This window comes from Ornithorhynchus anatinus, chromosome 18 (assembly GCF_004115215.2).
Source record: "Ornithorhynchus anatinus isolate Pmale09 chromosome 18, mOrnAna1.pri.v4, whole genome shotgun sequence".
Lineage (NCBI taxonomy): Eukaryota > Metazoa > Chordata > Mammalia > Monotremata > Ornithorhynchidae > Ornithorhynchus > Ornithorhynchus anatinus.
The window spans coordinates 25,465,901-25,492,452 of record NC_041745.1 but is presented as its reverse complement, the minus strand read 5'-3'; the positions used below and the strand labels follow the sequence as shown (position 1 = coordinate 25,492,452).

General features: G+C 41.3%; 1 protein-coding gene across 2 annotated transcripts in view; it reads left to right on the top strand.

The window, feature by feature from the left end:
• The window catches only part of UVSSA (UV stimulated scaffold protein A), an 88,097-nt gene that overhangs the window by 28,689 nt on the left and 32,856 nt on the right, over window positions 1-26,552 (top strand). For both annotated transcript variants that reach the window (XM_029046433.2, XM_029046432.2), the window contains exon 8: window positions 18,370-18,472. In XM_029046433.2, the coding sequence (XP_028902266.1) occupies window positions 18,370-18,472 (103 nt within the window). The remainder of the gene's footprint in view (window positions 1-18,369; window positions 18,473-26,552) is intronic.

The following is a 26,552-nucleotide window of genomic DNA, read 5'->3' as shown; positions in this document are numbered from 1 at the left end:
TTCTCTGGCAAGTATGCTGGATTTGCATTAATTTGCTCTACTTGATTCATTCATTCAATCGAATTTATCGAACGCTTACAGTGTACAGAGCCTCTCTGTACACTGCTTGGGAGAGTACAATATAGCAACGGACACATTCCCTACCCACAGCGAGTTCATAGTCAGAGGGGGAGACAGACATTAATATACATAACTAAGTAAATTGAATTACAGATATGTACATATGTGCTGTGGGGGCTGGGAGTGAGGATGAATGAAGGGAGCAAGTCAGGATGACGCTGAAGGGAGTGGGAGGAAAGGAGGGCCAGTCAGGGAAGGCTTCACCTCTACAATATCGCCAAGATCCGCCCTTTCCTCTCCACCCAAACGGCTACCTTACTATTACGGGCTCTCGTTATATCCCGGCTAGACTCCTGTGTCAGCCTTCTCTCCGACCTCCCTTCCTCCTCTCTCGCCCCGCTCCGGTCTATTCTTCACTCCGCTGCCCGGCTCATCTTCCTGCAGAAACGATCTGGGCATGTCACTCCCCTTCTTAAACAACTCCAGTGGTTGCCTATCGACCTCCGCTCCAAACAAAAACTCCTCACTCTAGGCTTCAAGGCTCTCCATCACCTTGCCCCTTCCTACCTCTCCTCCCTTCTCTCTTTCTACCGCCCACCCCGCACGCTCCGCTCCTCCGCCGCCCACCTCCTCGCCGTCCCTCGGTCTCGCCTATCCCGCCGTCGACCCCTGGGTCACGTCCTCCCGCGGTCCCGGAACGCCTTCCCTCCTCGCCTCCGCCAAACTGATTCTCTTTCCCTCTTCAAAACCTTACTTAAAAATCACCTCCTCCAAGAGGCCTTCCCAGACTGAGCTCCTCTTCCCCCTCTACTCCCTCTGCCATCCCCCCTTTACCTCTCCGCAGCTAAAGCCTCATTTTCCCCTTTTCCCTCTGCTCCTCCACCTCTCCCTTCCCATCCCCACAGCACCGTACTCGTCCGCTCAACTGTATATATTTTCGTTACCCTATTTATTTTGTTAATGAATTGTACATCGCCTCGATTCTATTTAGTTGCCATCGGTTTTTACGAGATGTTCTTCCCCTTGACGCTGTTTAGTGCCATCGTTCTTGTCTGTCCGTCTCCCCCGATTAGACTGTAAGCCCGTCAAAGGTCAGACACTGTCTCTATCTGTTGCCGACTTGTTCATCCCAAGCGCTTAGTACAGTGCTCTGCACATAGTAAGCGCTCAATAAATACTATTGAATGAATGAATGACCTCGCGGGCTGTTTGCGCTGTCATTGCCTGCACTGTTGTGGCATGCAGTTGAGACTGCGATGGCTTGAGAAGCAGCATGGCCTAGTGGATAGACCATGGGCCTGGGAGTCAGGAGGACCTGGGTTCCAATCCTGGCACTGCCACTTGTCAACTGTGTGACCTTAGGTGAGTCACTTCATTTCTCTATGCCCCAGTCACCTTGTCTGTCAAATGACGATTAAGACTGTGAGCCCCATGTGGGACGCGTGACTTAGTGGAAAGAGCCCAGGCTTGGGAGTCAGAAGTCATGGGTTCTAATTCCTACTCCGCCACCTGTCTGCTGTGTGACCTTGAGCAAGTCACTTAACTTCTCTGGGCCTCAGTGACCTCATCTTTAAAAATGGGGATTAAAAAATGTGAGCCCCACGTGGGACAATCTGATGACCCTGTATCTACCCCAGCGCTTAGAACAGTGCTCTGCACATAGTAAGTGCTTAACAAATATCAACATTATTATCATTATTACAAGGACTGTGTCCAACCTGATAGTCTCGTATCCACCCCAGCACTTAGTACAGTGCCTGGCACATAGTAAGTGCTTAACAGATACCACTATTATTATTATTATTACCACTGTCAAGCCTCATCCCTTCCAAAATTCAAGAGGTCGTAAAATTCAGGAAGGAATTTCATTATAACGGGTACTGCCTATAAGCATAAATCACCTAGAACCTCTCTCAAGTGCTTAGTACAGTGCTCTGCACATAGTAAGCACTTAATAAATACCATTGATTGATGATAGGCATGTGCCATTTATATGATTTACCCCAAGAGCGACTTGAGTACTACATCAGCCTCCTCACTCTCTCCCTTTCAGTCTCTCTCTTTGACAGTCCATTCTACACACAGATTTTTCTAAAATAGTTCTATGTTCACATTGTCCTTACGCCTCAAACACCGCAACTGCTTTTGTTTGTTTTTAATGATATATAGGTCCTTTCTATAAGCCAGGCCCGGGCATGGGTTCGAATCCCGGCTCTGCCACTTGTCAGCTGTGTGACTGTGGGCAAGTCACTTCACTTCTCTGTGCCTCAGTTACCTCATCTGTAAAATGGGGATTAAGACTGTGAGCCCCACGTGGGACAACCTGATTCCCCTGTGTCTACCCCAGCGCTTAGAACAGTGCTCAGCACATAGTAAGCGCTTAACAAACAAATACCAACATACTAAGTGCTGGCGTAGATACTGGTTCATCAGGTTGGACGCAGTTAATGTCCCATATGGGGATAACAGTATCAGCCTCCATTTTACAGATGTGTAACTGAGGCACAGTGAAGTGACTGCATATTGAATTTTAAGAGTTTTGTTCGTGTCCTACAGATGATAGATTACGAATAGCTTTCTCTCAGCTTTTTTCAGCCCGGCAAATATCTTCTTTGTCATGGGTACGCTAATGATATTCACTTCATTTTACAGCTTTCCCCCAAAGTATAAGCTCGTAGAGGGCAGGGAATGTGTGTCCTAATTCTTTTTTATTGTACTTTCCCAACTGCTTAGTACAGTGCTGTGCACATAGTAAACTCTCAGTAAATACCAATGATTGAGTGATTGCCTATTCCTCTTTGGCCTTGTACCAGCTTTTTTCTCCATAAAAAAGACGGACTATTCTTTTTCTAAATCAAATTGGGCTATTTCTCCCAGGCCCTATCTAGAGCTAATGTACAGTTTATTCGCTGTTTAATACTAAATATCTATATAGAGTGAAGACATAGGTTATGTAGGCAGCAAATCATTATTTGGGAATAAATCGTCCTCTCTAAATTTAGGTGTGAACATTTACCATCATGATTCCTTCTGTCAACCAACACTATTATGCTTTTCTTTAAGTATCATCTTTATCCGACAATTTGGAATTCTTCACTAATAAATTAATTTGATTTCCATTGGTAATCAATGTTTCTAAAATGTGTTAGCTTTTTTCAAGTAGGTTAAAAAATGTATGCACAATACGTAACCACAGTATTTATAAGCAGCCCTTAAAATTTCCATTAACTCCTTCCCCTTTCCTTGCTTATACTCCTATCATAGGCTAAAGAAAGAGGTGTGGCCTAGTGGAAAGAGCATGGGGGTTGGGACTCAGAAGGACCTGGGTTCTAATCCCGGCTTCACCACTTGCCTGATAACCTTGGGCAAGTTGCTTAACTTCTCTGTGCCTCGCCTCAGCTTCCTCCCCTGTAAAATGGGGATTCAATATCTGTTCTCCCTCCTATCTAAGCTGCGAACCCAAGGACAGTGTCTGACCTGAGTAACTTCTATCTACCCTAGCACTTAGCACAGTACTTGTCACATAATAAGGCCCTAATAATTACCAACATTATTAGAACGTAAGAGGCGTACCACAGATCGCGGCCTCTTGATGCTGCACACATAACCCAGAGTTACAACCATTATGGTTTGAAATCTTACCCCATGTTACAGCCACCCAATGACGTATAGAGTCGAGGGAATCAGCTCTTACTGTTTGAGCCCTAGACCATCCACTGCATCATGACAACATGCCAGAACTGGTGAAGAAGTTCGATCTCCCCACCACCAGCTAACTTTTGGGATTAAGAAGTCTTGTAAAATTTTTTAAGAATCAATCAGTCACTTATTGATCACTTACTGTGTGCAGGGCACTGTGTTAAGCACTTGGGAGATTACAGTATAACAGAACTGGTAGACACTGTCCTAGCCCACAATGAGCTTACAGTGTAGTGGGGGAGACAGACATCAATTTAAATAAATACATTATGGAAATAAACATTAAGTAGTGAAATATTTAGCTAAACTTTTGCTATATTGCCACTTTAGGGCTGAAGGAAGGGCAAATCCAAGTGAAAGGGTGACTCAGAAGGAGGGGGAAAAGAGGAAATGAGGGCCTAGTCGGGAAAGGCTTCTTGGAGAAGATGTGCCTTTGATAAAGCTTTGAGAGTGGGGCGAGTAATCTCTTGTTGGATATGAATAGAGAGGACACTCCTGGCCAGAGGTAGGATGTGGAACAGAGGTCGGCGATGAGATAGGCGAGATGGAGGTACAGTGAGTAGGTCAGCATTAGAGGAGCCAAGTGTGCAGGCAGGGTTGTAGTAGGAAAGCAGATGGAGAGAGGAGTTCAAAGGTGTGAAGAGGTGTTCGAAAGGCGTTGGCCTTACTACAAGGTATTTTAGGAAGGTTAAGAAGACTGTTCAATCTAAATTGGACAAATTCTTCACTAAACTTGGAAAACCACATCCACAGTCAGCTGAATAAGCTTCTACTTTTGCGGCCTCCTGCAAAGGCTCATATTCAAGTTCCAACTCTTCATTTAGTAAATGCTGTGATATAATTCTTTGTATCGCTTTTATCGAAGATTAAACGATAATTTAGTCAGGTTTAATGTAATGTAGCCTAAAGGAATTTCGAGTCATTTTTTCACAGGTTTGGAATGGATTCCAATTTATAACATATAAGCCTAGGGAGAAGCATACCCTGTGATGTAGCCATTCATGATGCAATTACGTTTTGCAGGGGTCTAGGCTTGCTGTATCATGAGGTCAGTGTGTTTTGGTGCCTGGGGGAACCAGAAGAGGGGTGCACATTTGGGGTAGATGGGAATAGGAAAGCCACTACCAATATAAGAGGAAAATCAACAAGGCGGGTGGGGGTAGCAGGGAAGGATTTAGAGTGATATTTTATTTACGAGTTGGATCTCAGTCATCGTGTCGGAGCTGGTTCAGGAACAGAACCAAAAAAATTGCATATAATCCTATGTGAAAACCTATGTGAGAAGCATAGCATAGCATAGCATGGCTTAGTGGAAAGAGCATGGGCTTGGGAGTCAGAGATCATGGATTCTAATCCCGGCTGCACCACCTGTCAGCTGTGTGACTTTGGGCAAGTCACTTCTCTGTGCCTCAGTTACCTCATCTGTAAAATGGGGATTAAGACTGTGAGCCCCATGTGGGACAATCTGATTACCTTGTATCTACCCCAGCTCTTAGAACAGTGCTTGGCACATAGGAAGCGCTTGACAAATGCCATCATCATCATCATTATTAGTATTATTATTACTCCTTGCTATAACTGCGATGAGTTCCTCCCAGCCAGGATGTTTCGTTAATAGACTTATCATGGAGTACTCTTGTATTTACTTGCTCCAAATGCTACCGCAAACAAAATTCCCTTAAAAACCTAATAAAAAATGATAGGGGAGAGACATAGCTCATTAGAGTGTGTTTTTAGGTCTGCTCTGTCTGTTCCTTGATCTCACTCAAGTTTTGGCCTGGTTTCTTTTAGGCCTTAAGCTATGCGATTCATAGTTGGTTTGAGCTCCTTTACAGTTTTTTGGGGGACTGTTTTTTAAATGGGCATTATTAGGTGTCCTCCTCAGGAAAGACATTATACTGTCATCTTACAAAGCTTTGGCATTTTGCAGAGTTTTCCTGTCCCAGCAAAAATGAAATTCAACCGATTGCGATTGCTAATCACATACTGTATGGAGCCAATTGTGTGTAGCTTTGCAGCACATCCTTATTTCTACTGCAGAACAGTATATAGTCGGTGGAGCACGGGGGTCCTTAGAGGGTCCAGTATTTCAGAGGAGTCATCCTTAACCGAGTAGCGGGCGGATCCAAATCAGCCTATTTGTCACCCCAGTACTGAGCCTGAAGTGTCCCCCAGATTAGTCTGAATCAGGAAGTCCACCCCGAGAACTCTATTCCAAAACAGAAATAAGAAATAGGGTGGAAGATGCCATCTTTAGCCAACTAACATCTTCCTTTAAATGAAGTTATTGTCCAATGCAGGAGGGTAGAATTCCTGACCCAATTTGTTCCGGAAATCAGGAAGAAGATATGACTTCTGTAGCTGTGTACTTCCAAGAGGTCACTGCTGCAGCTGACCCTTGGGAAAACAGCAGGGAGGATCTAGCACTGGAATCTGTGATCCAGGATAGGGTAGGGGTCAGCCCCAAGCCCGATAGTCCAGCTACAGATGTGTTAAAATGACCATATTTCCCTTCCCGATTCTGGTAGTGTCAACAGCTTCAAGAGTTCAACTTCATTTGAAGAAAATAGCCCGGTGGAGCTTTCTGGCGCCACCTCTTTGAAGCTGATTTGTAATCAATATAATCTCCAAGCCTTTTGAGTCCATTTGAGGCCTGATTATATATACCAAACTGTCAGCCAAGTCACTGAAACGTGTAGCGGGGGTTTCCCACAATACATTTATGTGAATGGGCCTTCTCAGCACTTGTATTGGTAAAGTAAAAAATGCAGAAATTTGTTGAATGTTGAACCAAGTCAGTACTAAACAAATCTTTTGCCATCTTAATTTGGGAAACGCTATCCTTTCCACTGATAGTATTGAAACTTAATTTTGAATAAGGTCTGTTTTGCAAGTTGGCTTTTCATGAAGTATTTGCAGGTTTGTAATTTTAATAAGGGAAGGGAAAAATAGTTCAACACCTAATTTTAAGAGATGCCAAAAGAATGTTAAGTGCTTAGTACAGTGCCCAGCGCTTAGTACAAGGCCTGGCACATAGTAAGCACTTAACAAATACCTTCATTATTATAATTGGATTTATTATTTTTAATCCATGCTTAATTTTTTATTTATGAGGAATCCTTTTTCCAAGAGCAAATGAAATTGCTATTCTAGAGGGTCAATAAAATAAAATAAAAATAAAAAACAAAGAACTTGGTCTACTAACGTTCGAGATCATTACACCATCTGTAACCCAGCTCCATTTTATTGATGAGAAAAGCAGAGCCAAAGAGAGTTTAGGTTATTTACCCAGAGGCCCAGAGAGAGCTTAAACAAGCTTTGGTTTTGATCACTATGCAGAATTAAAGCAGAAGGTATCATAATAATTTGTAAACTCTCACTGGACACCAAAAGCTATGTAAGCAAGGATTGCAAAATACTAGTGCTTTAAACTGTAAGAAAAAAATAACGTCCTCATTTTCCATTTGAGTTTGCTCTTTGCTCACTGCTCAGTCTCTTCTCCCTAACCCACTAAAAATTGGCCTCCTGCTCAACTTAACCTACTGAGGTAAACTTCGTATGCAGTGGGAAGAGCCAGTTTGTTAGAAAAATGTGTTCATAGCATCATAGATGACTGGAATGGTGGGTTTTGAGGGAAGATGTGGACTAATATTAATGACGGTACCCATTTATTTCAAAAATTTTAATGGCATTTATGAGCATGATCCTCTCTAATTTTAAGAAAATGTTACTGAGTGATGAAACTCATCTTGGTTTTCTTGGAGTTTTTTTTTACCATTTACTGTGTCAGCTTTGTTCACTCTATGTATGAAGGTGCTAACTTTTCACTTGGAGCATGGCGGGTGAAAAGGGGACAGAGATTTTCATGGCAGGGATGAAGAATGTATATACATATAGATTAGCAAGCCCATTGTGAATTGATGTGTAGGTACAGTATTGGTGGTGTTTGTCATAAATACAATTTGTCATCATCCTTGGTATCCAGTGATGACACTGTTAATGGGGTGGTTATCCATTTGAAAAGATGTGGCTAAAAAACTTATGGATGACTAGCATGCCTTTCTGCATTTTTTTCATATAAAATATTTCATTTTAAGTAGTTCAGCAGAATGAACTGACTCATTGAGGCAAGTTCGTTTCTCCCTCTCGCTTAGACTGTAGAACGGGGACTGTGGCCATCCTGATCATCTCGTATCTATCCCAGCGTTTAATACAGTACTTATGAACATATCTGTAATTTTATTTATTTATATTAATGTCTGTCTCTCCATCTAGACTGTAAACATGTTGTGGGCAGGGAATGCTTCCATTATGTTGTTAGATGGTGCTCTCCCAAGCGCTTAGGACGGTGCTCTGCCCACAGTAAGCGCTCAATAAATATGATTGACAGTACTTGGCACAGAGTAAGCGCTTAATGAATACCACTATTATTATTATTAAATTTCATTTTACCTTTGCACTGTTTAGCATAGCCCAAAGTTAGTTCACTGTGCTTAGCAGAAAGACTTAGAGGGAGGGGGCAAGAGTTATTAGATTTGGTTATCTTAAATTCTGTGAAACAATTACACACTCCGTTGATTATGATGTTAGTTTGGCGTCAAGTTCTGATTATGTAAGTGCAAATTTGGCCCATTTTTCTGATAACCCACAGTTTGAAAGTATTCAGATTCTAGCAAGTTCTAGCCTAGTCCTGGAAAAGTTCTGGAGCCATTTTGCTCTTCGTAATCATCGTAGAATCTGATAGGGGCCTTAGAGGCCTGCTGATCTAGCTCTGTCTTTCTCTCTGTCTCCCTCTCCCTTCTTCCAAGCAGGCAAAGGAGCATGTGATGGTCTTTTTTGACGGAGCGCAGAAAAAATGCAATTATCTAAGATAATAATTATGGTATTTGTTAAGCACCCTCTATATGCCCAGCACTGTTCTAAGCGCTGGGGTAAATACAAGGTAATCGGGCTGTCCCACGTGGGGCTCACAGTCTTAATCCCTGTCTTACAGAGGAGGTCACTGAGACACAGATAAGTGACTTGCTCAAGGTCACACAGCAGACGAGTGGCAGAGCCGGGATTAGAACCCACATCCTCTGACTCCCAAGCCCATGCTCTTGCCACTAGTTCATGCTGCTTCTCTATGATGTGGGATAGAGGCCAGTCCCAATTAGTGGATACAGCGTGGGCCTGGGAGTCAGAAGACGTGGGTTCTAATCCTGGCTCCGCCACTTGTCTGCTGTGTGACCTTGGGCAAGTCACTTCACTTCTCTGTGCCTCAATTACCTCATCTGTAAAATGGAGATTAAGATTGTGAACCCCGTGTGGGACAACCTGATTACCTCATATCTACCCTAGCGCTTAGAATAGTGCCTGACACATAATAAGCTTTTATCAAATTTCATAATAAGAATAGTAATAATAACTTGTGTCCACCCCAGTGCTTAGAGCAGTGCTTGACACATAATAAGGGAATATGTCTGTTTATTGTTGTATCGAACTTTCCCAAGAGCTTAGTGCAGTGCTCTGCACACAGTAAGCACTCAATAAATATGACTAAATGAATAATAAATGCTTAAGTATAATTATTACTGACAGTCCAAACTAATTAGGGTTAGGGCTAACCCTAATTAGTTTTGTATCTTCATGTCATAGAATCCAGCAGCTGGAAGAGGCTTTAGAGGTCCTCACATCCATCGTCCTGCAGATGCATGACCATTCATGCACTTCATTCAGTCATATTTATTGAGTGCCTGTTATGTGCAGAGCACTGTACTAAGCACTTGGGAGGGTACGATATAACAATAAACAGACACATTCCCTGCCCACAGTGAACTTAGGTATTGAAACAGCAACTCTTCTAGATCTCAGGCTGCTACTGGACCAGCAGTGGGAAATGCAGAGACTGAAACGGGGAAGACTGAAGCGGGGGGTCACTCCTGCAGAAACAAACACCTGCTGCTCTCAGAGAGGGCAAGGAAGGGGGAATGGGATGGTACACAACCCAGACAACTGAGTCTTCTACGTTTTTGGAATCCAGACAGGCAAATATTACCGTAAAAGGATGAGTCTGAAAAGTTGGAAGTTCAAAATATTTCATTTTAGAACCCCAGTAACTCAGTTTCACAAGGTTCCCCTGAACAAATCGCTCGGGACATAGTACTTAATTTTTAGTTTTAAGAATACAGAGATTTAAAATATGAGACCGTGTCAAGTCTTTCCCGGCATGTATGGCTTTGAGTTCAGTAATAGAAACAGGCTGTGAAGCTCTGATTTGGATCTGTCAGTGAGTCAGTCATTTGTATTTATTGAGCACCTACTGTGTGCAGAACACTGTACTAAGTGCTTGGGAGAGTACAATATAAGAATAAATGGACGTATTCCCTGCCCATAATGAGGTTCCTGTCTAAAGGGGGGACCTGAGTTCTTACTCCTTTTGGATGTATTTCTGAGCCTTAACCATGGGCCATATTTACGGCAATCTTGAATGACATTCTTGAAAAGAATGTTTCCTTTTTCCTGTTTGGCAAATGAGAATAAAGATTTTTTTCCCCTCTTAGCTAGTAAATATAGGACACATTTCCGAGACTGTCTAAAAAAATATTTGAAGTCGCCCAGCTTTTGTGGATCTTTACTATCCTGTGCTTGTTGTAAATTTAAGCTCGAAGTAGCGTGTTTCTTTAAACACCATAATTATGGAAAAAAAGAGAGGATTCTTAGAAATTTTTCAGTCCTAGTTTGAATTTGATTTTTTTTTTAAGTTAAATAGCCTCAGATGATATTGTTTCCTTCCTAGGAAATCCCCTGTAAATTTACCACTTAAAAGGTGTTGAAAAACATGAGCTTGATTATACAAAGCCTTAGCCATCTTTATTTAAGCAGATATGGCTCATATTTGATGCATCCTTTGCTATTTTAGACAAAATGGATTCTCTCAACAGAGGTCCCTTTAAATGTGTTCCACTAAGACAGATATTATAGTGCCTTGGTCAAAATTTTCTGTCCTCTGGAAAAAATATTTAGTTGGCTGTGTGTAGATGCACATGAGATATTGGCATGGTGGAATAATTTGCAAGATCTTCCAGGGAGGGTATTAGCATATAAATAGCAGATGTAATGACGACCATCACAGCTGAGTACATTTAATTTTTAGTTTATAAGATAGAATGGGTTTTTAAATGCATAGCCATCAAGCCTGCTGAAAGACAAATGAAGTTTAGAGTTCACTTGTCTGAGGATGCCTTACATCATTTTTTTAAAAAAGGGAAACAGACACACAAAACTGAACAAAAGTGATTTCTTGGGTGAAAAGTAATTGAGATTGCAAACCAAGTTAATTAGACCGTACAAAATTTATTTAATGGTCACAGCTGTAGTTTCCAAGCAGCATTTCAGGGAGTAGATATGCCTTCTCTTTATGCTGCCGTTTTCTTTCCTCTCTTTTTCTTTCTCAAATAATTAGTAACCTCAGTGCAGCTAGTTCTGTAAACTGATTGCATTGTATATTTTAGTCATTTTATTGCTTGTTTAATTATGATTGCAGAGATTTGTTTTTCTAAATCCTTTTAACTGACTGTAGGAATCAATTTGCATAATACTGGGAATAGCACCAAGAGGCCTGTCTTCATATTTCCCTCCAGGGTTGGATTGTGTTAGGTATTTTGCTTCTGTATTTGGGAATTCTTATTGGAGGGAATGAAGGCCATTACTTTAAGTGCGTTGGACTTCATTGAGCGGCAGTCCCACCTCGGGTCTATTCTAAGGCTTTGATCGAAGCAGAGGCATCCTATTTCTGAAAGTCTAGGGGAAATCCCATCACAACTTCACAACCACTCAATTAGTGGTGTTTATTGAATGCTTCCCGTGTGCAGAACACTGTACTGAGTGCTTGGGAGAGTATCATAGAAGAAAGTCGATAGACACGTTCCCTGCCTACTCTTGCCTGATTACTGTTTTGCAAAGCAGTGATTTTTATGCAAGCATCGGATTGGTTCACAAGGCTTCTGACTCTACACTTGTCTGAGATTCCCCTTGCTATGTGAACCTGGTCCCAGAAAATCCATGGCTCTTGGATACCTGCTTTTCTCATTCTTTCCCCCAAATGACAAAGAAGAGCAAAACGTGTCTACTAATTCCGCTGTACCCAAGCTGCTAGCACAGTGCGCTGCACCTAGTAAGCGCTCAATAAATACCACTGATTAATGGATTGAAAACTTTTTTTCTCTGAAAACGAGATGGAATCTTTTTTGTCGAGAACACATGGGTTTTAACCCTGGTGGCTCAAAGTCACCAACTTAGTTAGAAAATAGGTAACCAACTTTCTATCTCCAAATTATATAGACTTCTTACCAGATTAGGCTGCTTAGAAAAATATTCCAGCTAATCAGAATGCTTTCTGAGATACTACATTTCTTTCATTCAGTGATATTTATTGAGTGTTTTCTGTGTGCCGAGCATTGTACTAAGCACTTGGGAGGGTAGAAAATAACAATCGACAGACACATTCCCTGCTTCTTGTGGTGCAGGGCTGAAAGTTCTTGGGTTATAAAACAGGTAGGCAGGCCATGTAGTATTTCCCATTCTGGAGGAATTTATGCGGGTTCTGAAATTTTCTCCGTTCTTTTGGCGAACAGGTGTCCTTGTGATTCATTCTGGCTGGGGCTTAATTTCTGAGGCTAAAGGTGTCAGCTGTGGTGATTTATTAGTAAGATCGATGTTTTTAGTAAGTTCCAGTCTGTTAGAACTGGTCTCATTTAGCCCCATCTATCTCCGTGATTCCCATCAACACTCGCGATCAGAAGCTAACAACTTTCCCTCAGCGTCACTGACTTTAGCCCCATTTGAATCTGTGACTGCAAGGGAAAGGTTTTAGTTTCTTTAGAGGAAAATATGAACTTATTCACTCTTGTGTCCATTGGGAATTTTCTGAAAAGAACAATCTGTTTTTGAAGAGTTCTGTGGTCTGTGAAGCAAGTGATCATAAAGCGGGCTATAATTATTTTCTCGCTCTACGTTTTTAAACAGAGATTAATAATTTTTTTGTTACGTACTTAATATCCCCCAAGCATTGTGGTAAGTGCTGGGGGAGATACAGGATAGCCAGAGCAGGAAGAAAAATTTATGTAGTTTTAAAAGAATTCTATCAAGAAAAACCTGAAATTAGTGACTGGCTTTGCAACTACTGTCAATATCTAAAACTCTGATGTTTTTCCATGTTGTATAATTTGTATAATCTAAATAAAACATAAACTGATGCATTGTAGATTTTATATTTTAGATTTTAACTTGCTTAAAATAAAATAACACGTTCAAAACCGAACTCAGCTTCTACCCTAAATACGCTCCTCCTTCGTATTTTTCCATCAGAGTTGACAATTCCAACATCCATCTTGTTTCCCAAGTCCATAACCGTGGCTTTATATTTGACTCTAGTCTTTCTTTAAACCCCCATATTTGGTCTGTCACCAAATCCTGTCAGTTGTTCGTCTGTACCATTTCCAAAACCTACCACTCCGTCACCATCTAAACTGCCTGGTCCAGTCACCCTCGTATCCTGAGTCAATTTCCTTGCTGACGTCTCTGCCTCCAGTTTCTTCCCTTTCCGTTCCATTCACCCTTCTGCTACCTGGATCATTTTTCTACAGCATCTTACTGTATATATTTCCCTGCATCTTAGATACCGCCAAGGGTTATCCATTCCTCCTGGCCTCAGACAGAAACTCCTGATCACCAGCTTTATGGGTGCTCCATCAATTCTCTCCCCGTAACTCATTTTTGATCTCCTCCCAGTACACCCCCTGTTCACATGCTTTATTTCTCTCAAGTCACTTTTCTCACTCTGCCTCATTTTCATCTCTTCCACCCCCGGCCTCTTGCTCACACTTTCCCTTAGGCATGGAATTCCCCTTCAAATCCTGCAGACCACTTCTCCGAGAAATCTTAGCACCAGGAGCAGGCCTTCGCTGATTCACCTCTCATCCTCCCATCCTATTTCCCCCCTCAGATGTTCCTTCAGTAAATTCTAGTCACCCAAGCACTTTGGTAATACCCCTTCCCCCACCTTATATCCTATAAGCACCTAAGTACATATCTTTATACTCTGTCACTTCCACCTACCTGGAATTTATTTTAGTGTTGGTCTCCCCCACTAGATAGTAGATTCTTTGAGGCCAGGGATCATATCTACTAATTCTTTTGCTCTCTCCCAAGTGATTAGTACAGTACTCCACACACATCAGGCACTCAATAAATGCAATCGATTGTTTGAAATTTCAGTCCTTCAAGCCTAAGTTGATTGTCAGTAGCGCACTCTGGATTTTTCTTGTAATAAAAAGGAACAGAATGACCAACTGCCGTAGCGCTGATCTAAAAGGAAACCCAGTATATGTAGTCGAGATAGAGTTGGGGGCTAGAAAGTGAAATTCATATTTGAAGAACAGTTGCTTCAGCTAGAGTAAATGTTAGCAGAGAGGTGAGACTTAATAAATGTGCCATTAAGGGTAGAGAGACTGAATTGCTTTGGGTGAAATTTGTTCCCATTCACTGTTTAAAAATGTGGTAATGAATGTAACTTGATCAAAATACTGATTTGCGAGCAAAACCTCAAAACAACTCGTTTAAGAACAAAAAAGGCACCTGGACCTTTTTGCTTAAAGTCATAAAAGAATTAAATGTGAATCCGGTCTTAAGCGAAATGGGGAAAAGAGGCTTAATTCTTGAAAGTTAGCAAAGCAGTTAAATATTTTACAGGAAATGGAAATTTAATGGAAGTCCCCTGGAAAATTCAAGGGTGCAAACAATAAGCATAATATTTTATGAAAATGACCCCCATATTTAAAATCTGGCATTATATGTTATGCATTGTAGCACCAAGTCCACATCTACCTTTTAGAAAATTAAAACACATAAATTCTGTTTAGTGTTTGATATGCACTGCACTAGCTGAAAGCCATAATGCCCCTAAAACCTTGGGTTGCTTTTCACCTTTCATAAATTCCTGGGTAGATTCTATACAAAAAATAATTTTCAGCTCCGTGGCTCATTGTTATTCAAACTTGATTGATTGTCGTCATTTACTCAGTGAGAAAGTTAAGTGCTCCTGTCATTTCCGAAGAGTATAATTGGGACGTTTCACAGGTCAGTGGTAGTGACAGGTTTCCCTTTTGATTAGTGTTAGACTGATAACAAAAATTACAGTTTCCAATGATTAATGTTTTCTATAGCGCCTAAATGCACAGCTCATGGATTGTACCTAAACAAAGTGAATTTGCATCTGATTATGCCTTTTCTCAGAAGTGATTTTCATGTGCTCTAGAGTTTGGGAGGCTCCAGGTAGGCACAGATGTTAGTCCTGGTGCAGTGTCCCTGTCATTCAAACATAATAAAAACTCATGTTTTGTTCTGATTTTTTAATAGTGGATTAACATATGAATATTTTTAAACGACAACCTGAATCTGGAACAAATGAAAAGAACAGAGGAAATTCAAAGTTCATTTGAAACTAGTGGCTGGAAAAATAAAGGAGAATTACTGAAGTCTAATCCTTGGGGCAGGGAACGTTTCTGCTAATTCTGTTGTACTGTACTCTCCCAAACACTTAGTACAGTGCTCTGCACATCGTAAGTGCTCGATAAATACCACTGATTGGTTATGGTTGGATGTCAGATGCCGTGACTGATTAGTTGACCATAACTTTGTTTACCCAGGTTTTGAAACACTGGTGGTTTAAACACTTAACACAGATTTTTGCACAAACTGCTGGCTAATTAGTCCCTCAGGTGTTGACTTTTGTCATTTTGTCATTTTAAAAAACAATCTTGGTATGACTTGAATTTGGGAAATGCACACCGGCATTCTACATCCTGAAAAAAAAATAGGGACCTTCACCTTTTAAAATTGCTAATCAAAACAAAGCCCAGAAATATAGAAGTATCAGGATGTATCTTTGTTCTTTGACTTCTTTTTGCACTGTAAAACTGGCCTGTTGTGTTTGAAGCGATCCCTGAGGTTTTGCTGATTTCCACACCCTCTTGTAATCGGGCAGTGATGAAGTTGGTGTGGGGATAAATACGATTAAATGATTGATTTGGATGAGAAAGTTATTGGAGATTTACCCTGCAAAATTGCCACCCTGGGGAAGAATCTCGGAGAAGCAATACAACTTCTCAAACCGGAAAAGTCGAAAGACGCTTCTTTCTAGCTCAAACCCCAAGCTCACCTCAGCACAGAACAGATGAATTCATAAGGGTCACAGCCCTGGGGATGAATTTAGAGCAGTCAGTTGTCGAGGTTTAAGTGAGAAGTTTTCCTTTTCAGCACTTATTTTTTTAAATGATCACCTCTTGCAGCATGTTGGTGCTTATTCTTGAAATGGCTGAAAAAATAAAGGGGAATTGCTGAAGTGTAATCCTTTGGGCAGGGAACGTTTCTGCTAATTCTGTTGTATTGTACTTTCCGAAGCACTTAGTACAGTGCTCTGCATATAGTAAGCGCTCAATAAATACCATCGATGGATTATGGTTGGATGTCGAATGCTGTGACTGATTAGGTTTCTGTTCCCAATTCCTGATAAATAAGCTTGACCTAGCGAAAAGAAGTACCATGTTCTTTTCAACCTCCACTGACTGCCTGTTTGAAGCAAAGCTGTGGTAATATTTCACCCTTCTGCAGGTGTTTTTAAAACTGCAATTGCAAACGTTTTTTGACTTTGGTAGTTGGCTCACAGAGAAGCTCAGTGGCAGCCGAGAGTTTAGTTCACTGTGTTGTCAGAGTGGCATGACTTCTGCCTGGGACAGCAGAGGAGATCACCGTGTGTGAATACGTGTTTGGTCAGATTAGGTGGGACAAATGTGATCTTCTTTTTTTCTTGTAGACAAGTGATTGAACTTGGAAATGAACTCGAGTTGAGCTTCAAAGCCATCTCACTGAGCCCAGAGCTTCCGCTGACTAGGGAGTAGGGATCGTTTAGCTGGGGAATAGTCATTTGGGTTCCCCTTGATTTTAACCATAAAAGCGTTGTTTCAGTCAAGGCTAGGGAATCCTTAGTCAACTGGAAAAACAGGGCAAGAAATACTCGTTTCTAATGACACGTTAGAAATACCTTCCATGGTGTTTGAAAAGGTTTTCTATATTTTGAGAAAAGAGTAAAATCAGGTTATCTCCGTGTTCACATTTTTTGTTTACCTGGTACTGAAAGGATCATGAGCAATTAGGAGAATTCTCTTGGTGATCAACTTCGGTCTGGCCTACAAAAAATCCAGTCAAGAGAAAATGCAGACTTGGCTGCACTTTATGATGTTTCCTCCAGTTTTTATATTTTTCAAGCCTCAGAATCTCATCTGTCCAACTGTGAGTCACAGTTAGATTAGTAAATTAAATTACTGTGATTTTGCTGCAGAGGAATATTTCCTCCCTCCCTTTACTTGAAACAACAAGTGGTTGATATAAATACCTCTGTGAAAGAATTATGTGGAAAAAAAATGGTCTCCCTCCTAACGGAAATCATACTTAAGATTATCTAAGCACCGACCTGTCTGTTGCTTTGGTTTACTGCAGTGAGTACCCAATATTGTTGTGTTCTGTGGGAAGATCTTTCTTCCTATGCAGTTACTGTGCATTGATTCTCAAACCCATAAAATGAGCAAATGACATAGAGGTTGTTAGTTTGTTTTTAAATGAAACGGTCTATGTGGGTCCAGGCAAGGGGCTTCACTGCCCCGGAGGGCAAGATGAAAAAGCATTTATTGCACTTTCCCCGGATGACTAGAGAACGGCTAGCAGATCTAGTCATTATAACTTCATTTTGCATATTCACAGTGCCAGCTTCCCCGGGTTAAGAAGAAAACTTTCAATGTTTTTAAAAATGTTCGTAATTTACAAATGTCTACAAGTAGGAGGAATCGCTGATTGATATGATTTCCTCTCTTTTCTGCCCCCCTCCAAATCAATTCTATAACCTAAGTATTATTTGAAGGAAGCAATTACTCCTTTTGAGGAGTACATAATTCTCATTACTAGGTGTACAGGGAAATCCACTGTATGAATAGTCTATATAGGGTAAAAGTTCACACTGAATTGGTTTAATTAATCTCAGATCTAAAGTACCTGAATCGGTGTTCTGTTTTTTTTAGGTTTAAGTTGGATCTAGCAAAACACCTGAAATGTTATTTATGCCACTCTCTATAGTAGAGTTAAATCTATTATTTCATTACTTGTTTTAGCTACTGTTTTGTAATGCTTTGCAGTTAATTTTAGAACGTGTATGCTATAAATTTCAGGTTTGGTTTTCTTGTTTTTCTCAACTCAATATTCAGTTTACACTTTTTTCTTCTTGGGGTGGGCCTAGTGTGGTTCGTTTGTAACATATATTTTTGATATTGACAGTTTAATGTTTTAGTTTATGCATTGTCAGGTTTTTTAAAGCCTTGTTTAGGAGACTCTGTAGGGAAAATAGCATTTGAAGGATCAGGAATAGTTTGGAAATAATATCTTAAAACCAAGTCCAACCTGGAATGATGGTCAAATATGTCACTAATAATTCAGTTATTAATAAGCACCCTAACCTTGAATGAATATTTTCAGTACAACATGTTAAAATCTGTCTCCCTGTGTTTTCTGATGTTTTGGTAGACGAAAGCCTCGGACGATGAAGATGATGAAGATGAATTTGTGGAGGTTCCTGAGAAGGAAGGTTATGAGCCTCACATTCCAGACCACCTGCGAAAGGAGTATGGTGAGTTTGCCCAGCTGTGAAAAGCTTTATCCCTCCATGTTACTGCCATAGTAAAGTAAATAAACAGCCATTATGAAGTAATAAAGTGATCAGCCGTGTGGGTAATCTCTCTGACTGCAGTGAGGAAGTCATTAGATAGAAGCCCAGCTTATTGGCTCTAGATAAACAAATACTTTCTAGGAGAAGAAGCCACTGAGAATAGATGCTTATATCATTCTGGCGTCCTCCACTCTCATGTGCAACAAAAAGCCATTCTGTGCTTGAAAACAGAGATATTTATTTGCTCAGAGGGAGAAAAAAAAGAGTTAAAGCGTATAAATACCCACAGGTGAAACCAGAGAGTATTTCCTGCTGTTTTCTGCCATCATAGAATCTGCAGACCCAAGCTATGTGATACTGTTAGGGAAGCCAAATGAATGCCACAGCCTGACTCTCTCATACCAATATGGCGAGGAAGGTTAAGTTGAGCTTAATCCTTCTGCTCCGTGGTAGAACCGTGGAGCAAAACCCAATAACCCAATGAAATTTTGTGCTTACCTCCACTTGAGATAATTTGTAAAGGTTTGGGGGATTACACATACTGCTGTGTACTAATAAAGCCCAAAGGTGAGTTAGTGGCCCGTAAAGAACAGAAATGATAGTTCCATCAAATCCAACTCCCCACCTCTCCTGACTCCATAATGCAGCCGACGGATTTATGGTCCGAGCTTAGCTTTTCCTTAATGTGATGCATTTTAATCCTGCAATAGACCGCAGAAGAAATGTTTTGTTATCATTAGGTAAAAGCTAAAAGCATTAAAAGTTAAAAGTTCCTCATTTGTAGATGTTGCCACTAACCAGCACGCTGCTAGAGGAGTGACTTTTGTATTCGCAAAAGGAATGCTTTTCTTCATATGCTATTATGTTTGGTTTTTCTCTGCCATCACTCCTCCCCTTCACTCATGTTTACATTTTAGAGTCATGTAGAGTGCAGCTTCCTGAAAAGCAAAGCAAAGAGGTCCATTCAACTTTCAGTGAAAGCCTCATCTCATATACATAGCATTTTTGAACTGCTTCTTAGAACTTCTTCCAATTCAGGCATGTAGAAGCCGCATGATCATTTTTCTTCAAGTGGTATTTGTTAATTGTTGACAGTGTAGGTTACGCTCCTGTGGGTCATGTCTTTTAACGACCATCCCCTTGTGGGTGACTCCCCAGTCTACCCACTAGTCCTGACCTCTCTCCTTATCTGCGAGCTGCAGGATGTCCCCCTGGTACCTCCAGCTCAACTTAGCCAAAACGGCATTCCTCATGTTCTGTCCCAAATCTTCTCCTTGAGTAATCTTTCTCATCACGGTTGACAGCATCACCATCCTCCCCATATCTCAAGCCCGTGACTGTGGCGTTTTCCTCGGCTCTCAACCCTCATATGCAGTCTGTTGCCGTATCCTGTCAAATTGTCCTCCAAGATCCACTCCTCCTCTCCATCCAAATGGCCACGATACTAATCCAGGCACCTATCGTGTTCTGACATGACAGCTCCATCACCCTCCTCACTGATTTCCCTGTCTTCAGTCCCTTCCTCTTCCTTGATGTGGAAGTGGATGGGTAACCACTGGAGTTTTTGGAGGAGTGGGTTGACGTGTCCTGAACATTTCTGTGGAAAAAGGATCAGGGCAGCAGAATAAAGTGTGGACTGGAATGGGGGAGAAACAGGAGACTGGGAGGTCAGCAAGGGGGCTGATGCAGTAATCCAGGCAGGATAGGATGAGTGATTGTATTAACCTGGTAACAGTTTGGATGGAGAGGGAAGGGTGGATTTTAGTAATGTTGTGAAGGTGGAACCGACAAGATTGAGGGATGAATTGAATGTGTGGGTTGAATGAGAGAGGGGAGTCAGGGATGACATCAAGGTTATCGGCTTGTGAGACGGGAAGGATGGTAGTGTCGTCTACAGTGATGGGAAAGTCTGGGTGAGGACAAAGTTTGGGTGGGAAGATTATTATATTATTATTCATATCTAACAGACCACAAATCTTCCCATATTAATAATTATAGTATTTGTAAAGTACTTACTGCGTGTCAAACAGTTCTAAGTGCTGAGGTAGATACAAATTAATCAGGTCATACACAATCCCTGTCCCACAAGGGGCTCACAGTTTAAGTAGGAGGGAGAACAGCTATTGAATCCCCACTAAATAGTTGAGGAAACTGAGGCTCAGAAAAGTTGCGACATGCCCAAGGTCAGACAGCAGGCTGGCAGGGCCAGGATTAGAAATCAGGACCTCTGTCTTCCAGGGCTGTGTTCTTTCCACTTGGCCACGACGCTTTCCATTTTCAAGACTCTTTTTAAATCACGTCTCTTCCAGGAGTCCTTTTCTAATAAATTTCTAATCTCCCTCTCAACTCCCTAATCCATACTTTGGGATCAGCACTTTCTCATCACCTAAGCACTTAAATCCTCACAGCCCTTTGAGCACTTATGTATATATCTTTATACTCTGTTACTTCCCCTTGTCTGTAATTCATTTTAGGGTCTGTCTCTCCCACTAAGATTGTACACTTGAGAGCAGGGATCATGTTTACTAATTCTCTTGTACTCTGTTGTAGTATTCATTGAGTGCTTATTATGTACAGAGCTCTGTACTAAGGGCTTGGGAGAGTACAGTACAACAGTGTTGGTAGACATGTTCCCTGACCACCATGCGTTTACAGTTTAGAGGGTACAGTGCTCTGCACAGAGTAGGCGCTTAATAAATACTGTTGATTGATAGGTAAACCTGAGCAGAGGTAAACCTGGTAGAAGAGCCATGAAATCACTGATGAAGAGTTTTTGTTTAAGTAAGACTGTGCCGCACTCAAATGCTATTACTAGTACAACATGAGCAACTACAGAAAAGACCTCTCAGTAGCCAGAATCAGACTAGTGATCCCAAATCACGTTTTAGTAGTTGTGTCAAGTCAAATTGAATAAACTTCTTATTTTTAATTCCTGAAGATTTGGGTAGGAAGTTTTGAAAACAAACCATAAAATCACAACATTATAGTCATTCATGTCTGTCAAACTCAAATGCATTTTTATTCTTTTTTCATTATGCTCCAGGAAACCAAATAGGTTTTGGTGCTAATGTGAACCATTTGCTTTGCTTTGGAGACTTAGTTGCAGTCCTTCTGGAAGATTCACGTACAAGGAATTTTATACAGTCTTTGAAACAGAACAACAAATTAAGTATCATAGTTTATAATGTTTAGCATAATGATTTGTGCCTAGCAGCTTGTTGTAGAAGTTTACATCACATTGAGAAATAAGCCAATGTCTTAGGAAAGCTAAGACACCCTCTTGGTACCCTCTACTTTAAATTGGTTCAAGTTTTTCAAAGCATCGATTTCTTTTTTGACTTAAGTTTGCAGTCTCTCTAGATGTTTCCTGCAGAATTTGGTCAGCAACACTTAAAATTCTCAGGCACGTGGAAGTTAGTATATGAGGAAAGACTTGGCTGACATAAAGAAATAGCTGAGCTAGTAAAGCTCCTATTTTTCTAAAGGAAAAGTGTTTTTGCTAATCTATCAATTTGAAACTTGAACTAGTTTTAATTAGCACCTAATGAGCTCCGTTTTATGTGATTGTAAGTCTAATGTAATTGAAATGTCCAGCTTTTATGCCAATGCCAACTGTTTTTATGCCATAGAGAAGTCAGGGCAGACACACGCTTGGTATTTTATTGGGTGACAAAGCAAAACTTTGATAAACAACTTCTTGAAATTTTTGAAATGATAAATTTTGAATTATTCACAATACCTTACTCTATATGTAAAGACATATTTACCTGTTAAAATTTTACCTGAAAATGGCTTTTTAAATGATAAAAGTTCCCTTTAAAATAGTTTTTTGTTCTCCTAGAACTTAGGCCCTGTCTGTCGAACACAAAAAGTTACTTGAACTTGAGTATATTCACAATCACCACAATCATACAGAAAGTGTGCGCCAGTAAAGACTTAAAAATTAAGGGTTAACAAATAAAACAGTTCTCAAAGCTGTTGTGGGGAATTAGACAAGTCTATTTGAATCTCTGTCTGTAAAATGAAATGTAAATTTGTTAAAAGAATTTAGATGATTAGGCAACTCAAGTGTGAAGATATAACCCATTAGGGGGTGTCATGCCAAATTAACATTACCAGACTTTTAACGACCTCCCATTTGTATAATCCTTATTTACACTTGCACCTGATGTCTGCAGTGGGGCAAGAGGCCAGCCATCTTGCAGTATTAAAGTGCCACTTAAATTGTAGTATGGATTAGAATCAAATGTGTGTGGCATCTTTACATTAAAAAAACACCCCACAAATGCACCTTTAAAATTTAGAATGTACTCACAAATTCCAAAGGGAATCAAGCAGCAGTGGTAATGCTGTCAGAGTAGCCATGGGAACCTAAGGTTTTGCCCAGGGGATAAAGCATCCCTGAAAAAACCAGTACCTTGGATGATGCTCATCGTCATCAGTGGTATTTGTCGAGCACTTACTGTGTGCAGAGCACTGTATTAAGCGCATGGGAGAGTACAGTATAACAGCTTTGGTAGACATGTTCCCTGCCCACGTTGCATTTCCAGGCTAGAGACCAGCTGGCAGTCTAGAGGACTGAGAAGGAAACAGATAAGGAAGGAAATGGGATTTCAGTAGAAATCCTGGAGCTTAGGTGTAGCATTCTTCAGACCCTTTGTATCTGTAAACAAACAAGCCACTACATTTCCCATAAAAACCCTAACAGAGTTCTAAAGATTAGCCTTATTTAAAAGGTGTATTAAAGCCATTAAATGGGAAGATTCCCAAAGCCTAGATAATTCTGTGGAGGTACACTTTAGAGGAAAGAGGAACAATCACCCAAGTGGACAAAGAGTAAAAGATACTCCAAAGCGTAGTTGAAAATTGAGGCCGTCAATAGTACTTACTGAGCAGTGCTCTGTTCAGAGCACTGTACTGAGTTCAGTAGTTAGAAAACATGTAAGCGTCATGGCGTAGTCGATAGAGCACAGCCCTAGGAGTCGGAAGGTCATGGGTTCTAATCCCAGCTCCGTCACTTGTCTGCTGGGTGACCTTGGGCAAGTCACTTCTCTGGGCCTCAGTTACCTCATCTGTAAAATGGGGAGTGAGGCCCAAGGTGGGACAGGGATTGTGTCCATCCCGATTGACTTGTATCCATCCCGGCGCTTAGTTCAGTGTGTGGCACATAGTAGGTGTATAACAAATACCATAATTATTATTACTATTCAAGGGGTTTATAACCTAGTGGGGAAAAACAGGCACTAAAATAAATTCCAGGTAGGGGGAAGCAATAAAGTGTAAAGATATATGTACATAAGTGCAACAGGGTTATACGAGAAGCCAAGGAGACTGAGCTCTCTGTGGGCAGGGATTGTCACTCTTTATTGTTGTCTTCCACTTTCCCAAGTGCTTAGCACAGTGCTGTGCACACAGTAAGCGCTTAATAAGCACGATTGAATGCATGCAAGTGCTTTGGTGATACAGAAGGGCTGAAGTGGCAGTACGGGGGGAAAAGGGTTGGGGAGATGACAATAATCATCAGAGAAGACTACCCGGAGGAGGTGGGATTTCAAGAACAGTCTTGAAGATGGGGAATGGAATGGGTCTGCCAAAACTCTTTTGTACTCTGCCAAGCACGGAGTACAGCGATCTGAACGCAACTAGTAATAATAATGGTGCTTGTTAAGCGCTTACTATTTGCCACGCACTGTTGTAAGTGGTGAGGTAGATACAAGTTAATTGGATTTGATTATGGTCCCTGTTCCACGTGGGGCTCACAGTCTAAGTAGGAGGGAGTAGGATTTAATCCCCTTTTGCAGATGAAGTAGCTGAGGCAAAGTGAAGTGATTTGCCCACGGTCACACAGCAGGCATGTGGCAGAGGGGGGATTAGAATCCAGGTCCTCTGACTCCTATTACTTGGTGACCGGGTGAAGCGGCCAGAGTAGTCGTAGCAGGGTGCTACGACTAGAAATTAAAATCTCTGAGAAGGGATCTTGTAACCGTTACTCCAGCAGTGTAGAATGGTCAGAATAGTACGGGCTTGGGAGTCAGAGGACGTGTGTTCTAATCCCACCTCCGCCACTAGTCTGCTGGGTGACCTTGGGCAAGTCACTTGACTTCTCTGTGCCTGTTACCTCATCTGTAAAATGGGGATTAAGACTGTGAGCCCCATGTGGAACAGGACTGTGTTCAACCTGATTACCTCATATCTAACCCAGTGCTTAGAACAGTGCTTGGCACACAGTAAGCACTTGTAATACCATTATTATTATCAGTGGTGCAGAATTTTTGACCTTTAAAAGTGGTTGCGTTTATGATGCAAAGCCACAGATGTTGTATATCTTCACCGACAAGAACTGTCTGTTATAGGCAGAGCTCTGAACCTTCAGGAAAAACAACAGAGCTGAGCATTTCCTCACAATTCCATTTCCACCCCGGCCTTGAATTTCCTGACTTGATTTTTTGGTCTTTTGATGGAGATCTAGTCGTCCAATCAATCAGTGGTATTTTTGAGTGCTTACTATGTGCAGCGTGCCATACTAGCAAATTAGGAGAGTACAACTTAATTAGCAGGCAAGTTCCACGCCCAAAACGAGTCCCTTATTGTCCACATCAAGTTGAACCTTCAGCTGTAAGCACTTAGCTGTTCTGTCTTCCATACTTATCCTCATTTCTCTTCCTCTACAACCCAATCTGTGCACTTTACTCTCCTAATGCCAACCAACTCATTGTGCCTTCCTCTTGGCTCTTTCACTGTCGACCTCTTGCTCACAGCCTCTTTCTATCTGGAATTCTCTTGCCCTTCATATCCAACAGATCACCATTTTTCCCATCTTCAAAGCCCTACTAAAATCACATTTTCTCCAGGAGGCCTTTCCTGCTTAATCGTGCGTCTCCCCATCGTATTCACACAGTAAGCGCTCAATAAATATAATTGAATGAATGAGTTCACCCCACTCCCCAGTCAGTCAAGCAGTGGTATATAGTGAGTGCTTACTATATGCAGAGCACTGTACTAAGGGCTTGGGAGAGTAGGCCAGAATTAACAAACACGTTCCCTGCCCCAAATGAGGTTACAGTCTAGAGGGGAAGACAGACATTAATATGACTAAAGAAGTAATTTATGATATGTTATTTAAAGATATATGTACAAGTGCTGTAGGGTTGTGGGTGGGACAAATATCAGATTTCTAAAGGTCACAGATCCAAGTGCATAGATGATGGAAAAGGGAGAGTGAGCTGGGGAAAAGAGGATTTAATCGGGGAAGGCCTCTTGGAAGAGATGTGACCTCAACAAAGCTTTGAAGGTGGAGCGGTGGGTGGTCTGGTGTATTTGGACGGGGAGGGAATTGCAGGCTGGGGAAGGGCGTGTGAAAGGGGTCAGCAGTGAGGTAGATGAGATTGGGACACATGAGTAAACTGGTGCCAGAGGAATGGAGTAGGAGATCAGTGAGGTAAGTTGGGAGGGGGCAAGCTGATTGAGTGCTTTAAAGCCAGTGGTGAGGAGTTTCTGCTTTGAGATGGAGGTAGATGGTTTGCCACTGGAGGTTCTTGAGGACCTGGGAGACAGGGCCTGAGTATAATTTTAGAAAAATGATTTGGGCAGCAGAGTGAAATATGGACTGGAGTGGGGACAGATGGGGAGCAGTAAGGTCAGTGAAGAGGCAGGTGCAGTAGTCAAGTAGCAGTAAAGGCAGTATAGAATAAACCGAACAGCTCTGGACCTAGCCCTGCTTTTCTCCTATGGTGATAGGGTAAAGAGTGAAACAGGACACCTTCAACTCCTACACATCTGATCTCGTAAATTTTTCAGAAGAGCTGAATTTCCATAGCAGTTGCTCAAATCACGTGCCAAATCACATGCTTTCAAATTCAATGTAGGAAAACAATCTAGAATTTTTGGTGATGTTCTCTGGACTTTTCCTTTTCTTGTTATGAGATCATATCTACTGTGCCTTGTTTTGGTTTGAAACCTCATGGTTATTCAGACAATGCCCAGTTGACTAGTGTTCTTCAGTTGTCTGTCCAGGATGTAACACAGTAGACCACTCTATCCT